This window comes from Grampus griseus (genome assembly GCF_964374135.1).
Source record: "Grampus griseus genome assembly, chromosome: 5".
Classification (NCBI taxonomy): domain Eukaryota; kingdom Metazoa; phylum Chordata; class Mammalia; order Artiodactyla; family Delphinidae; genus Grampus; species Grampus griseus.
Genome location: NC_138998.1, coordinates 78,611,016 through 78,624,999, shown reverse-complemented (window position 1 = coordinate 78,624,999; position 13,984 = coordinate 78,611,016). Strand labels below are relative to the sequence as shown.

At 44.9% G+C, this 13,984-nt stretch overlaps 1 protein-coding gene across 1 annotated transcript in view; it reads left to right on the top strand.

Moving 5' to 3' along the window:
• Positions 1-13,984, top strand: part of ARHGAP31 (Rho GTPase activating protein 31) — a 112,814-nt gene that overhangs the window by 89,937 nt on the left and 8,893 nt on the right. The window contains exons 9-11 of the mRNA XM_082654423.1: positions 3,197-3,259; positions 5,090-5,662; positions 12,505-12,782. Coding sequence (XP_082510549.1) covers positions 3,197-3,259; positions 5,090-5,662; positions 12,505-12,782 — 914 coding nt within the window. The remainder of the gene's footprint in view (positions 1-3,196; positions 3,260-5,089; positions 5,663-12,504; positions 12,783-13,984) is intronic.

Genomic DNA, 13,984 nt, shown 5'->3' with positions numbered 1-13,984 from the left:
TGTCCCTGGCCAGCTTCTCAGCTTGGCCGCACCTCAGAATCACCCATAGAGTATGGTCCACACCCACAGCAGCTCTGCCTCAGGAGTTCTGTGGTGAACTCAGAGTACTGGTAATGTCTAAAAAGCTCCCCAGGTGATTCTGATATGCAGCCGGTGTTGAAAACCACTGCTATCTCATGAATAAGCTAATCAGAGATAGTTCATCAAACTGGCTGAATTTTGATGAAATTCAGGGGTGAAATTTTGATGAATTTCAGGGGTGAAATTAAAGAACCATCAGTGTCAATATAAGTGGCTCTCTGTGACCTTGACTACTGCCCGAGTGGCTGCTTTTCACCAGAAGAGTGTTGCTGGATCCCTAGAAGCTAAAGACTGGGGGGTAGGGAGTGGGGAGCCTTCTCGTCATAACCCACCAGCATGGTCACCGTAAATGGCACGTGGGCTTGCTATTCATTGAAATATGCGTGTGAAAAAAGGAAATCAGTGGATTAACATATTTATTGATAAATAATTTTTAAAATCTTTTTTTAAAACTCCATATTTAAGAGCATTTTAAACATTGATTCACCATGTATATAGTATTGGGGGTGTTTTTTGGTGCGGGGGCAGGTGAAGGTATGTTTAACCATGTTTAGAAAATGGAACAGAAATAGGAAATACTAAAGGATAAGAAAAACTTGGGTATTGACTGAATGGAGATGCATAAACTTTGGAGTCTCCCAGACACTGGTGTACTGGAATTTGTATATTATCAAACAGGAAGATTCCAGGGAACCCTCCAGAGTGAACTCCTTTGAGTAGGGAAATAAAGCCTTAGAGATAAACCAAGAGAGGGGAACCCAAGGACTCAAAGAAAACTGGTGGATGCATTTCCATGAGGCCAAGGTGCCAGACAGAAAAGTATAATCTAAATACAGTTAGCCCTCCATATCCGCAAATGCAGGACCTATGGATAGGGAAGGCCGACTGCAGTACACCATTTACATAAGGATCTTGAGCACAGATGGATTTTGGTATCCGTGGCGGTCCTGGAACCAGTCCCCCCAAAATACCAAGGACGATTGTGTAGTCATAGGCCAGGGATGTCTGAGTGCTTAGTTTCTATCCAGACAAGGAGGCAGGGAATTCTTGACTGTTCCCAAAAGCAGCTACTGTGGCCACCAGGACCAGAAGGAGCTGTGTTGTCAGAAAGAGGGTCCAGCAGGAAAGGTGAACACTGATGGCCCTGCAACCAGATCGCTTACCCATCCTCCGTGACACTCAGTGTCACCTGGTCACTACCCCTGAAGGGTGATACATGAAACCCAGAGGAAGGCCAAGAAATGCAGCTCTTGGAAAACAAAGGCAAAGTCTTGTCTCAGAATACACGAACGGGGAGTTCCCTTGCGGTCTAGTGGTTAGGATTCAGCACTTTCACTGCCATGGCCTGGGTTCAGTCCCTGGTCAGGGAACTGATATCCTGCAAGTCGCATGGTGCGGCCAAAAAAAAAAAAAGAATACACGAATGAAGGGAGGCTGGCCAGGCAGTTTTAGAAGTCATTTTGTAATAGATAGCTAGTGGGAAGCAGCCGCATAGCACAGGGAGATCAGCTGGGTGCTTTGTGACCGCCTAGAGGGGTGGGATAGGGAGGGTGGGAGGGAGGGAGATGCAAGAGGGAAGAGATATGGGGACATATGTATATGTATAACTGATTCACTTTGTTATAAAGCAGAAACTAACACACCATTGTAAAGCAATTATACTCCAATAAAGATGTTAAAAAAAAAAAAGTCATTTTGTAAACTTGTGGGAATAGTCAGTCTTCCAAGAATGAGAATTCTGGCTTACCTCTGGAAGTAAGGAGGTGGAAGGCAATCTTGGCGTCAGCAAGGCTTTGGGTGAACGTTGCTGTGTCCTTCCAGAGCCCAGTTGGACCCAGGCAGAGAGAAGCCCAGAGCCTGGGATGCCAAGGGGCTAATTCAGAGCCTCTCAGAAGGAGCAGGGTTTGGAGCAAGAAGGAAAAAAGGATCTTTAAAAGAGGGACAAAGCAAGTGTGAGTTAGGGCACGATTTGGGTTAGGGCCAACACTGAGTGCTTCTTTTAGAACCGTCTCCTGAGTTTACCCTTGTTGCTGAGCCCTAGTTTATCTTGAATAACATCAACAACAATAAACAATAGTTACTTCTCCTTGAGCATTTATTCTAGGTTAATGCAACCTATTTTATATGCACTACTCATTTCATCCTCACAACAGCTCTACTGTTCCTCCTTTTCATGCCAAAAAACTGAAGTTTCAAAAAGGTAAGTTGCTTCCCTGAGGTCACACAGCCCAAAAGTGGGAGAATTGGGATTCAAAGCCAGATCTGCCTGGATCCAGAGTTACCTTAAAGCCACAAGTCCTGGGGCTCCCGGTCAGCTTCTAAATTGCCCTCTCTCCCCTCCTAGCAAGTTTGCCCTGGAAGCCTTCCTGAAAAGACATGATGATGTTTGTGAAAGTGCCTAAGCCTGTGCCTGAAATAATAAGTTTTTATTTATTTAAACCATAATCTTCTGAAAACCTACTTGGGTGGCTTCACAAAGATGCACAGCATCCACCAGGCACACAGCAGGTGCTCAAAAAAGGTTCGTTTGGTTGGGATCTGCTCCAGGGTGAGGCTGGTGGGTGAGAGCACTGGGGGAGCAACCAGGCTGCAGACATCAAGGAGCAGAGCTGCACGTGGAGAAAGGTGACACATGGGAGAAAGGGAGAAGAGTACCCTTGGGCTCTCTCTCACCTGTTGTACCAAATTCCTGGGTGTTGAGCGATGTGGCTGCAGCCGAGAATTCTGCTCTCTGGCCTAGTCACATAGGAGGGGTTGCCTAGAGCCCCATGGATTCTACTCCATGGATGAATCGTTGAGCCTTTTCTGTACAATAAAATCGGGTTCAGGACTCCTCATTTGCTAATAGCTATGTGACAAAATTGTAACTTACCTTTATCTGTAAAATGTTAATAAACCTTTGATCTACAAATGCCCTCTTTTTATAAGGTCAGTCCCACCAAGAAAGTAGGAACATCGAAGGTGGAGTGGGGAATGTTTTCCAAAGGGGAATATTATAAATACTTGAAAAACTTTCCTAAAGAAATTTCTCTTTTGTACTTACAGCCTGACCTATTGTTCTAAACACTTTCTCTGAACAAGCATTCATCAGGGATATTTTTTCTTTTATCCTTAGTGGAAAAGGCTACTATCCGACCAGCTAAAAGCATGGACTCGCTGTGCTCAGTGCCCGTGGAAGGTGAGATTTTTCAGTTGGATTTGGAACTGGGGATTACAACTGGGAGACTGGCGCTCCCACACCAGACTTGCCTTCCTAAACCGCAGACCCTGCTCAGCTCCAGTCATGGCCACACACAATCCCCCAGGCCCAGATCCCTCCCTGACTTTCCGGAACTCAAGGGGCGCACACAGCCCTTGCAGTAACCTCCCCTACTCCACAGCTGGAGACAGCAGCCTCCTTGCATTCAATCCTGAGCCAGGTAAAGGGTCAACACCTGAAAACTAAGGCAGAAGAGGCTCCCCCTGGGGCATAAAGAAGAGTTTTGAATTTAGGTGTTTCCGTAGGCATTAGCTTCATTGTGTTTGTCAAGTCATGATTTTGAGTTGGTAGAGTCATTCATTCCTTCATTCATCAATAAACACTGACAGGCACCAGCCTGGCACTTACTGGTCATTGCTGGTTGGAGCAGATGTACATACAGTTGCATGCCAGGTTATACCCATCACCAAAGCGGCACCTCACCATGTTAGTTCTTACAGCTCCAGCCTTAAGGGCTGACTTGCCTGTAGCCCCAGCTTCTGTTTTTGTTAAGCAGCCAACAAGCACTGCTACAACTGGCAATACACAGGGCTTCCCTAGCAGCAGACTGTTTAAACTCCCCCATGATTGTACCATGACTTTCGAATCCCTTTAATACAAGGTATGTTGCTCTTTGATAAATGAGGCAGCCTGAAACAAAACAGAAAATCTTTAGAACAACTTTCAAAAAATAATACTAAACTTGTAAAATATTCAATGAGATCTTTTTAAGCTGCCTCAATCCTTTTAGCATTTTCTCACCTTTATATTCATCAATTTGCTTGGTTTTGAAACCTCTTGGGGGCAGTTCTTGCCCAGTTTGGCAGGATTTAATATTTCAAAAGCTAAAAAACAAAACAAAAAAGACACTAAAAGCTAGGTCACCACTTCCGTGGGCATTGGGCAGGTTATCTAACCTCTCAAGTCTCGGTTTCCTCATGTGTTAAGGGAGATAATTACACTTCTCCTACAGAGTGGTTCCTAAGAATTTTAAACCTAATGTTACCTAAGATGTAGCACTTAGTGCCTAGTTGGGAATTATTTTCCAGATCCCTGGCAATTCAGTTGTTGTCTCCCAGCTTATTTATTTCACACACAGATTTTTTTCTCTTCTTTGCCTTCACTTCTAAGTCAGTCAGGAACTCACTCTTCACAACTGTGCTTTCTAACATTTAGTTAATTTACATTTCTAGTTTCTCATCCTCTGAATCAGCAGGAGGAAGCCTGGGAAAAGGCAAAAAGGTCTAGCTGAGAACAGCATTTGTTTCCTTGCTGGGAAATCAAACCCCTGTTTGGGTCCATCTGCCAGAGAAGACTTAAAACAATAAGTTTTAAAGTTTTAAAATGAAACAAGATTCTGTTATTTTGGCCTTTTTATCTTCATTCTGAGCAAACATCATTCTGTCATCTCCCACCTTCTTTTTATTTTTTCATGATCTACATTTAATGCTTGGTGGATGACTGCTCTGTTCAGCAATTTCAGCAGTGTCTGTCTTTTGGAAACTGCTCTACCTGCAAAGTTTAAAACAGATACATATGATACAACAAAATGGTTCTATCAGGGCATTATGACAAGATTCTGTGCACATAGGGAGAGGTTTCCTCTTGTCAACCAAATGGTATGTACCTGTCTTTATTAGGATAGCTATGCCCTTATTATCATAATATGCCTTTCCAATATTCAAGTATTGTGTGCCTGCCCTTACTGGAAGGCTGCTCAGTGATGTGTCTGCTCAGGCTGCTGACCACGTTTGTTTGCTTTTTCACTAGGGAAAGAAACCAAAGGAAATTTCAATCGAACAGTCACCACTGGTGGATTTTTCATTCCAGCAGCGAAAATGCACTCGACTAGCACTGGCAGCTCATGTGACCTCAGCAAGCAAGAGGGCGAATGGGGCCAGGAGGGGATGCCGGCGGGGGCCGAGGGGGGCTTTGACGTGAGCAGTGACCGAAGCCAGCTGCAGGGCGCTCAGGCCCGGGCCCCGCCTGAGCAGCTGAAGGTGTTCCGACCCATCGAGGATCCCGAGAGCGAGCAAACAGCCCCGAAGATGCTGGGTATGTTCTACACCTCAAACGACAGCCCCAGCAAATCTGTCTTTACCAGCAGCCTCTTCCAGATGGAGCCCTCTCCCCGTCACCAGCGCAAGGCCCTGAACATCTCCAAGCCCTTTGCTGTGTCCGTGCCACTCCGTGTGTCAGCTGTCATCAGCACCAACAGCACCCCATGCAGAACCCCCCCGAAGGAGCTACAGTCTCTTTCCAGCCTGGAAGAGTTTTCTTTCCAGGGCTCAGAGAGTGGAGATTGGCCTGAAGAGAAGCCACTGGGAGTTGAGACTTCTGCAGGTAAAGTAAGGGAGAGGGTCTCTTTCCATTGCAAGAGAGGAAAAACCAGACTTAAACAGAGTTTGCAAGGCAATGTAGTGAAGTGGTTAAGACTGCGGGCTCTGGAGCCAGACTGCCTGGTACAAGTATAGGCTCAGCCATTTTGCTGGACAATCTTCAGCAAGTTAACATAACCACTCCATGCCTCAGCTTCTTGATCTGTACAATAGGGATAATGTTAGTATTAAGTTGTGAATATTAAATTAGTTAATAGATGTAAAGCTATCAGAACAGGGTCTAATACACAGCAAGTACTCAGTAAATGTGAGGCAGGAGGGAAAGCTCACAGAATGGAATGCAGAGCTGGAACTGGGGACTCAACTCTTCCAGACACAATCCACCCATCCCACATTTCTACCTCACATCTGCAGAGAACACGGCTAGCGGCCCTGGCGATGAGAAAGAGCATCCTCCTCCCAATTTCCTTTAAAAAAAAAACACAGGGAGGACTCTGTGTTTGGGCCTGCTTGGGCCACATGCCCAGCCTTGGACCAGTCACTGTTGCCAGACTAATAGTATTCTAAGATTGGCCAAGCGAGAGTCCCTGGGCCGTCTCTGGAGTGAGAACCAACAACCAACTGTGAGCCACACAAAAGGGAAGTAATGAGAACCTCAGAGGAAAGGATGGCTGAGAGACAAACCAATAAATGCTCATTGTGGTTTAAGAATATTTCTATTTCAATTAATATTAGCTAAACCCACGCACCTATAGTCACCTAATCTATGACAAAGGAGGCAAGAATATACAATGGAGAAAGACAGTCTCTTCAAGAAGTGGTGCTGGGAAAACTAGACAGCTACATGTAAAAAAGAATGAAATTAGAACACACCCCAACACCATACACAAAAATAAAAATTAATATAAGCTAGCTTTTTCTGATCACCTATCATGGTGTCAGGCACTGTCCTAAGTGTTCTACACGTATTATTGCATTTCTTCTCACCACAACTCCATGAGGTATAGGTAGTTACTATTATCCCCATTTGCTTAGAGAGGAATCTGTTAACTTGCCCGAGGGCTCATAGCAAGGAAGTGTACAAGCCAGGATTTTAATCCAGATTTTTAAAAATCCATGCTTTTAAGCATTCTGCCATGATCCCTCGCGTGTTTGCTATGGGCTGTAGAGTTAAAACGATTGTTAAGATGCAATCCCTTCCCCCAACAAGCTCCAAACTAGGAAGGGAAACTGAAACTGCACCCACCTGCAGCACAGGGTCAGCTTGTGGAAGTAGCCTAACACCCCCCTTGGACTTTTTTTTTTTTTTAAAGTATAGTTGATTTACAATGTTGTGTTAATTTATGCTGTACAGCAAAGTGATTCAGTTATACACATATATATACACACACACATTCTTTTTTTATATTCTTTTCCATTTGGTTTATCATAGGAAATTGAATATAGTTCTCTGTGCTATACAGTAGGCCCTTGTTGTTATCCATCCTATATATCATAGCTTACATCTACTAAACCTAAGCTCCCGCTCCATCCCTCCCCCAACCCCTCCCCCTTGGCCACCCCAAGTCTGTTCTCTGTGTCTGTGAGTCTGTTTCTGTTTTGTAGATAAGTTCATTTGTGTCATATTTTAGATTCCACATATAAGTTATATCGTATGGTATTTGTCTTTCTCTTTCTGACTTCCTTCACTTAGTATGACAATCTCTAGTTGCATCCACGTTGCTGCAAATGGCATTATTTTGTGTTTTTTTTTATGGCCGAGTAGTATTCCATTGTATATATGTACCACATCTTCTTTATCCATTCATCTGTCGATGGACATTTAGGTTGTTTCCATGTCTTGGCTATTGTAAATAGTGCTGCTATGAACGTAGGGGTGCGTGTATCTTTTTGAATTAGAGTTTTGTCTGGATATGTGCTCCTTTGGGCTTTTTGAATGAGGGAGAGTGTAAGTACCCAAAGTATCATGAAAGGGGTGTTCAGAAAGGAGTTCAGTGGCATCTAAAAGAAGCAGCCCTCTCAGGAGGATTCCAGGAACACTTCTCAGAAGTGGTGACATTTGGGCCTTCATAAATGGGTAGGACTTCCGAATGCAGAAAAGATGGAAAAGGGCATTATGGGCTGAGAGGTGCTGACTGTTGTGAGAAGTGTGTAGATTTTGGACCCCAGCTGGGCAGATTCAGATCCGAGCTTCACCACTTTGGGGCAGTGTGACAGCTGGTTGATATCTCTGAGCCTGTTTCTCTTCTGCAAAGCAGGGATAGCTCCTATCTCAAGGGCTGGGATGAGGTCCGCATGGGAAAATATTCATGAAATGCCTGCTCAGGGTGTGGCCCTCAGAAGATGCTCAGTGAACATCAGTCCCTTTCCCCTCCCCCTTCCCTTCAGGATGGGGCACAAGAGGAGCAAAAACATAGGGGAATTAAGTGATGCCCTGTCTGGAGAATGCTCCACGGGCTGCTGTGGGTGGAACAGAGTGAGGGTTAGAAGAGGAAGTGCAGCCTTTGACGAAAAAAGTGTTTCCAAAGGCTTTTATGTGATTGGCTGTCCTTTCCAAAAGAGAGAGTCCCCAGGCCCCAAGGGGTCTTTGGCAGACAGTCTGTTACTTTTTTTCCCTCTCTCCTTCCTTCTCTCGGTAATTCAGAATACCCAATCTGTATCAAATTGGTCTCGGAAAGACACTGATGGAGACTCCAGTCTGCTTCCCTGACTGTGATTAGTGGCAGCCAGGGCACAACAAGGGACCCTGTAGGAGGCAGCCACGTGGATCTAGGACCAATGGCCAGAGGGAGATGCCAAAAGTTTCAGCGACAGCGGAGGGCCCCTCACCTTTCTCTCTGATGGAATTAGGTTCACGTAGGTTACTTATCTTCTTCCATAATTATTCCAAATGAAGAACTTCACCTTCCTTAATAAATTATTTTTTCTTTCTTTTGTACGGTAGCAATAGATAAAAGAAATAGAATTAAAGACAATTTTCCAGGTTACCTGATTGAAATTTTTAGTCACTCTGCTCAAACCCGTTCTTCTACTTTTGGCTAAACTAGGCAAAATTCCAGTGCAACCCAAAAAGTAAGAGATACCAAGTAAGTATTGCATTATAACTAAAGTGTTGAAAGTTAGGTCATTGATCGCTTTGAATGAAAAAAAAAAAAGGATTATTCAATTAGTCATAGTAATTAATTGTCTGACTTCTATGTGATTCAAGACTACGTCTTGGTAACCTCCATCCTTGGGTTGGGGGGCGGGGGGGAGGGAAAGGACCACAAACTGGATCCTTCTAAAAGGGCTGACTTACAAGCTACAACTAACGCTCTCTGGGTCCCCTTCTAGAAATGCTTATTAGAGGGAGGTCAGAGTAACCATATAAATTTAAGGAGGCCTGATCAGTCAAACTCCAGAATTACCCTAAGAGATATTAGGAGTTGCCTCATTCTTCTTCTGAGGAATGTACAAAAGAATTCTTTTAAATAGTTATATTTTAGTGCATCTGAAACAGGAGTCTACCTACAAAAATATGTTTTGCCTATCTCATAAAGCCATGGTTCTGTTAGTTAAGGTACAGGCCAAGCTGCTGTCACATAGAGAACAAAACACAGTGGCTCAAACAAGATGGGAGTTGATTTCTATCTTGCATACCAGAGGTAGGTGGATGCGCTCGGGGAGATGCTCTGGGTCCCAGGTCCCTTCAGCCGTCCCCAGGGATGTTGTTCCTGCCTGTGTGGTCAAAGTGAGCGCAACAACCCCCCACCACCACATTCCTGCCTGTGGGAAGGGGGCCAGGGGAGGCACCCAAGCAGCTTCCACTTAAGGGTGGACCCAGAGGTTGCACCCATCACTTCCACCTCCATCCCATCTGCCATAACTCACACGGCCATGCTGACCTTCAAGGGAGGCTGAGAAGCATCGCTGGCTGGATGGCCAGGTACCTAGCGAAACCTGAGCGGCAGGGAAGGTTCTATTTCAAAATGAGGAAGAGAATGGATACTAGGGGACGTTAGGAGTCTCTGTCTCCATGGTCACCCACTTCATGCATAAAGCATCCCATGCTGGGAACCTGACAATGCCCTTCCCTTCTGAGCTACAGAGACTCTTTTATAGCTTACAAGTATCCAGCAACCATATATATTGGACTCCTAGGCCCTTAGAAGATAGTTTCTAGACATAGATGCTGCCTCTGTCCTGAGGAACTTAACCCAGGGATGGGCACCACATACAAGTGAAAAGAAAATGGTAATCTGATGGCTTGGCACCGCACGGGTTATTACAGTGAGTGCTGCAGGAAGTGGAGGGAAGGAGAGTGTGGTCTGGGGAGGCTCCAAAAGAGGTGTTATTAGGTTAGCGTCTTGAAGACTGGGTTAGAGTCGAGTCTCAGGGAGGACCAGAGCAGGGGAGTATAAGGCCTGTCAGGGGTAGCAGGTCTGCTCAGTGTCACGCAGGGGAGTGGAGAAGAGGGAATGTGTGGCTGAGCCAGAGTGAGGAGGGCTTTGAGCAGGACAGTGAGTGATCTGAACAAGCTCACATGTCACGCAGACCCTTCCTCCACTCCTCACTTTAAGAGTCCACAGTCAATGACTGGAAGACCCTGAGCTTTACAAAAAGAGACACTGGCAAACATCCAACTAAGAGTTCTTAGTAAAATGGGAAAAAAATATTAAAAAAAAAAATCACTGACGCATTACCCTTTTACCCAGAAGTTTCACTTCCAAGAATTTATTCTAAATAAATAGCTGCACAAGTGCAGAATGTGTATGCACATCACGGCATTATTTGTAATAGCAAAAAACAGGAAACAATCCAAATGTCCACCTTTAGGAGATGGATTGAATAACTAAGGTGCATCACTCACAGTTGAGTCCCATGGAGTCCATAGTTTTGTGGGCCCGGCACCATTTCCTCAAATTCTTGTTCATCTGCGGGGGACAGTTTGCACACGGAAGGCACTGTATCTGAAGTGTCTGCCTTGTGTTTCTGGTTTTCGGGGCTTTTTCTGAAGGGAGGAACTCACCCAGCCCTTGCTCAGGAAAGCCCAGAAGTATATGGAGAGTTAACTGAGGCAGCTCTCACCCAATAGGAGATGCGAGTCAGGGGATTAATGCCCCAGCCGTACACCCTTCGGTGGAATAACTATGGGGCACATTCCTCGTGGTTCTTCAGAGGGTCACCAGGGACTGAGTTCTGGTTGCTCACTGTGGTAACCACTTATTGATTTTTCCTCCATCACTGTCTCACCTCCTCACTCCTTCCTGGGACCACCTTTCAAATAAGCGACCTGCTGCCAGGACTTTGGCTCAGGCTCTACTTTGAGAGGAACTCAAACTAGCCCACATCCTAAAGAACAGTTAACCTACTTATATTACTAATATGGCATAGATTTCAAGATATGTTCTTAAGTGAAAAAAAATGCAAAACATGGAATAGTATAAATCGCAGGCTATAATTTGTGTAATAAAGGTGGGGAATAAAAAATATATGGTACAAGTATCTGCTTATATATGCAAAAATGAACTATGGCAGAATAAACCAGAAACTAGTAAAAATGGTTGTCCACAGGAGACAGTGGGGGTGTGGAACAGAATGGAAGCAACAGGGATGAAAGCAAAACTTTTCCGAGACCACTTTTTTATATAATTTTAACTTTTCTACTCTGTAGTTTTTTTACATATTCAAAAATTAAGTTAAATTTCAAAAAACAAGCCTGCTAAGTGATGGGCAGAGGAAAATAGCACTTTGTCAGTTCTGAAGCATTATTAGTTCTGACATCAGGATGCTACTACTGGGTCTGATTTTAAAGCCAGCACTGTGGTCAGAGGCCTTAAGTCACCAGCATAACTAGAGGCAATGAGAAGAGTTCATTCTCAATCAGTAAACTTTTCTGGGCTTCTACTGTATGTCTGACACTGTACTAAGTGCTTTGCCTCTCTAATCTACTTTATCCTCACAACAGCCCTGTAATATATTATTATATATTATTATGCCATTGTATCAAGGTTACTAGATTCACTGAGAAACTAGCATTTGAACTCAGGTTTCGTTAATTCCAATGTAAACAATAATAATATCACTGAGGATCTGCTATGTAACAAGCACTGTGCTAAGTACTGAGTCTGTAATCCTACATTGTGGAAACAGCCTTATACAGTGAAATAGGACCTTCTTCAGGCAAGGCAGTAGGGGCCAAACATGAAGTCTGCCTCCCTCTCTAGTGTCTTGGTAGATGTTTAAGATCAGAGCTTAATCACTTTAGATATAAAGATATATCCAAACTGATGTGCAGATCACCCCTGGGAAGAGTCACACGGGAAGCTGCAATCATAATCATAATACATCTTTGTAGCTTGGTGTAAATCACAGGTTTCTGTGACCTTAGGCAACAGGCAAAAGATTGGATTAGCGCCAGCTTTCTCAACATCAACACTATTGACATTTTGGACTGGGTAATCCTTGTGGGGGGCGGTCTTATGCTTTGTAGCATATTTAGAAGCATTCCTGGCTTCCACCCGCTAGATGCTCGTAGCCACTCCCCCCCACCCGGTTGTGAGAGCCAAAAGTGTCTCCAGACATTGCCAAATGTCCCCTGGAGAGGGGAGGGGCAAACGGTTGCCAATCGAAAACCACTGGACTAGATGATCTTCAAGGTCCCTCCCATCTCCAAAAGTCTGAGACTCTGGGATCAGAGGACAGATCATTGGTAGGAGGAAAGGGTAAAGAATGTGAGGGAGCAGTGAGCTGGGAGAATTCCCTCCATCCATGTGACACAGAACTAGTCTGGGACAAAGACTGTGCGGGGAATGGTCTCTCTTGAAGGGAGTCTCCTTCCACTGATAACTCTCATCCTCATTGCAGCATCTGTACCTAAGAAGGCAGCGCTTGAGAATATTAAGCCAGGACCAGATGCAGTGAGAGCACTGGAATGCAGCAAAGGCCTTCCCCAGGAGCCAGGCGGCCAACCGGAGAAGAAAACCTCAGAACACTCCCTAGGCTCTCGACATTCAAGTGAATTAGAGAAGAAGTTGGATGCAGAGAAGGCGGTGGAGGAGGGTGGAGAGACTGGCCAGGTGGAATCCAGCGCTCTGCAGGAGAGCCCTGGGGCCAGAGGTGAAGCAGTGTTTCTCCATGAGATGGTAAGGTGGACTCACTGCCTGGTCCAGCTAAAGTTTTTTGTTGCTGTTGTTTGTTTGAAGAACCAGTTTCTGCCAAGGGGACTTTACGGCACAGCCTTCTAATCAGGTCTGGGATTTTTTTGCAGTGAACTTGTCAGGGATCCTATGGTGATACGAAGTAACCATCCAGCTCAGATTCCCTAGGACCGACTCAACTCTATAAATATTTCTGACCTGAAGTCACCATAAACCAGTAACATGTCCTGGGAATGTAATGACATTCAATCCCGGAAGCAGTGCAAAACCTGCTTCTCGTGTCCTGGTCCCAAACGTGATGACCATTCATGGGGGCCAGCTCTCCTCTTCCAGACATCCTGGATGGACAGTTGTCTATGTTTATTTGTAAAAATCTTCTGTAAGATTTTCAGGATCTACTCCTTCCTCCTATGGCTCTGGAGAACTTAAAACATGATGCCAGAGCGTACTAAACCTTTTCCACTTTTTAGGGGTGGGATTCTCCAAGGTCTTTTGTGGGGGGGATATCCTTGCTCAAGATGAAGTCATGAGGAGGTTTTCCAGGGACATCCAGGGAGGAGTCTTACATTTGATAAATAGCTCTGTGACCTGAAGGAGTGTGCCAAAGGGGAAAAGAAAACTTTGCCTTTTAACTTGCTTCCAGGAACTTGGTTTCTGGGACACGCACAAAAGGCTTGTGGACTGGGAGTTAGGGCAGTGCAGGCACACCACAGTGGCCTCCGGAGGGCTGAATAAGGGTTCCTGTAAGGTGTGTTTGTATTTATAGAAGGAGAAGGTTGCAAAGAGTATTATGGGGATTGAATCTGGGGAGGGATCAAGTATGAATGACATTGCTTTGAGAAGCAGATGAAGTTAATGCTAGAAGGAGAACCAGGCTGGATTCATGGAAACAAGTAAAAGCGGCAATTCATTCATTCATTTAAAAACGTGTTAAACGCCTATTTTGTGTCAGACACTCTGATGAGCACTGGGATCACTGCAGTGTACAAGATGGTCACCATCACTGTCTTCTTGGAGCTGACAGCTTAGTAGGTGAAAGGTCATTAACCAAGTCTTTTCTAGGGTGATATGGAAGTATGAGTTCTGTGGGAGCATATAACAGGGGGATGCAACCTAGTCAGAGGGGGAGGGTCACAAGGGTCAGGGAAGGCTTCTCTGAAGAATAGATATTTAGATTGAGAACTTAG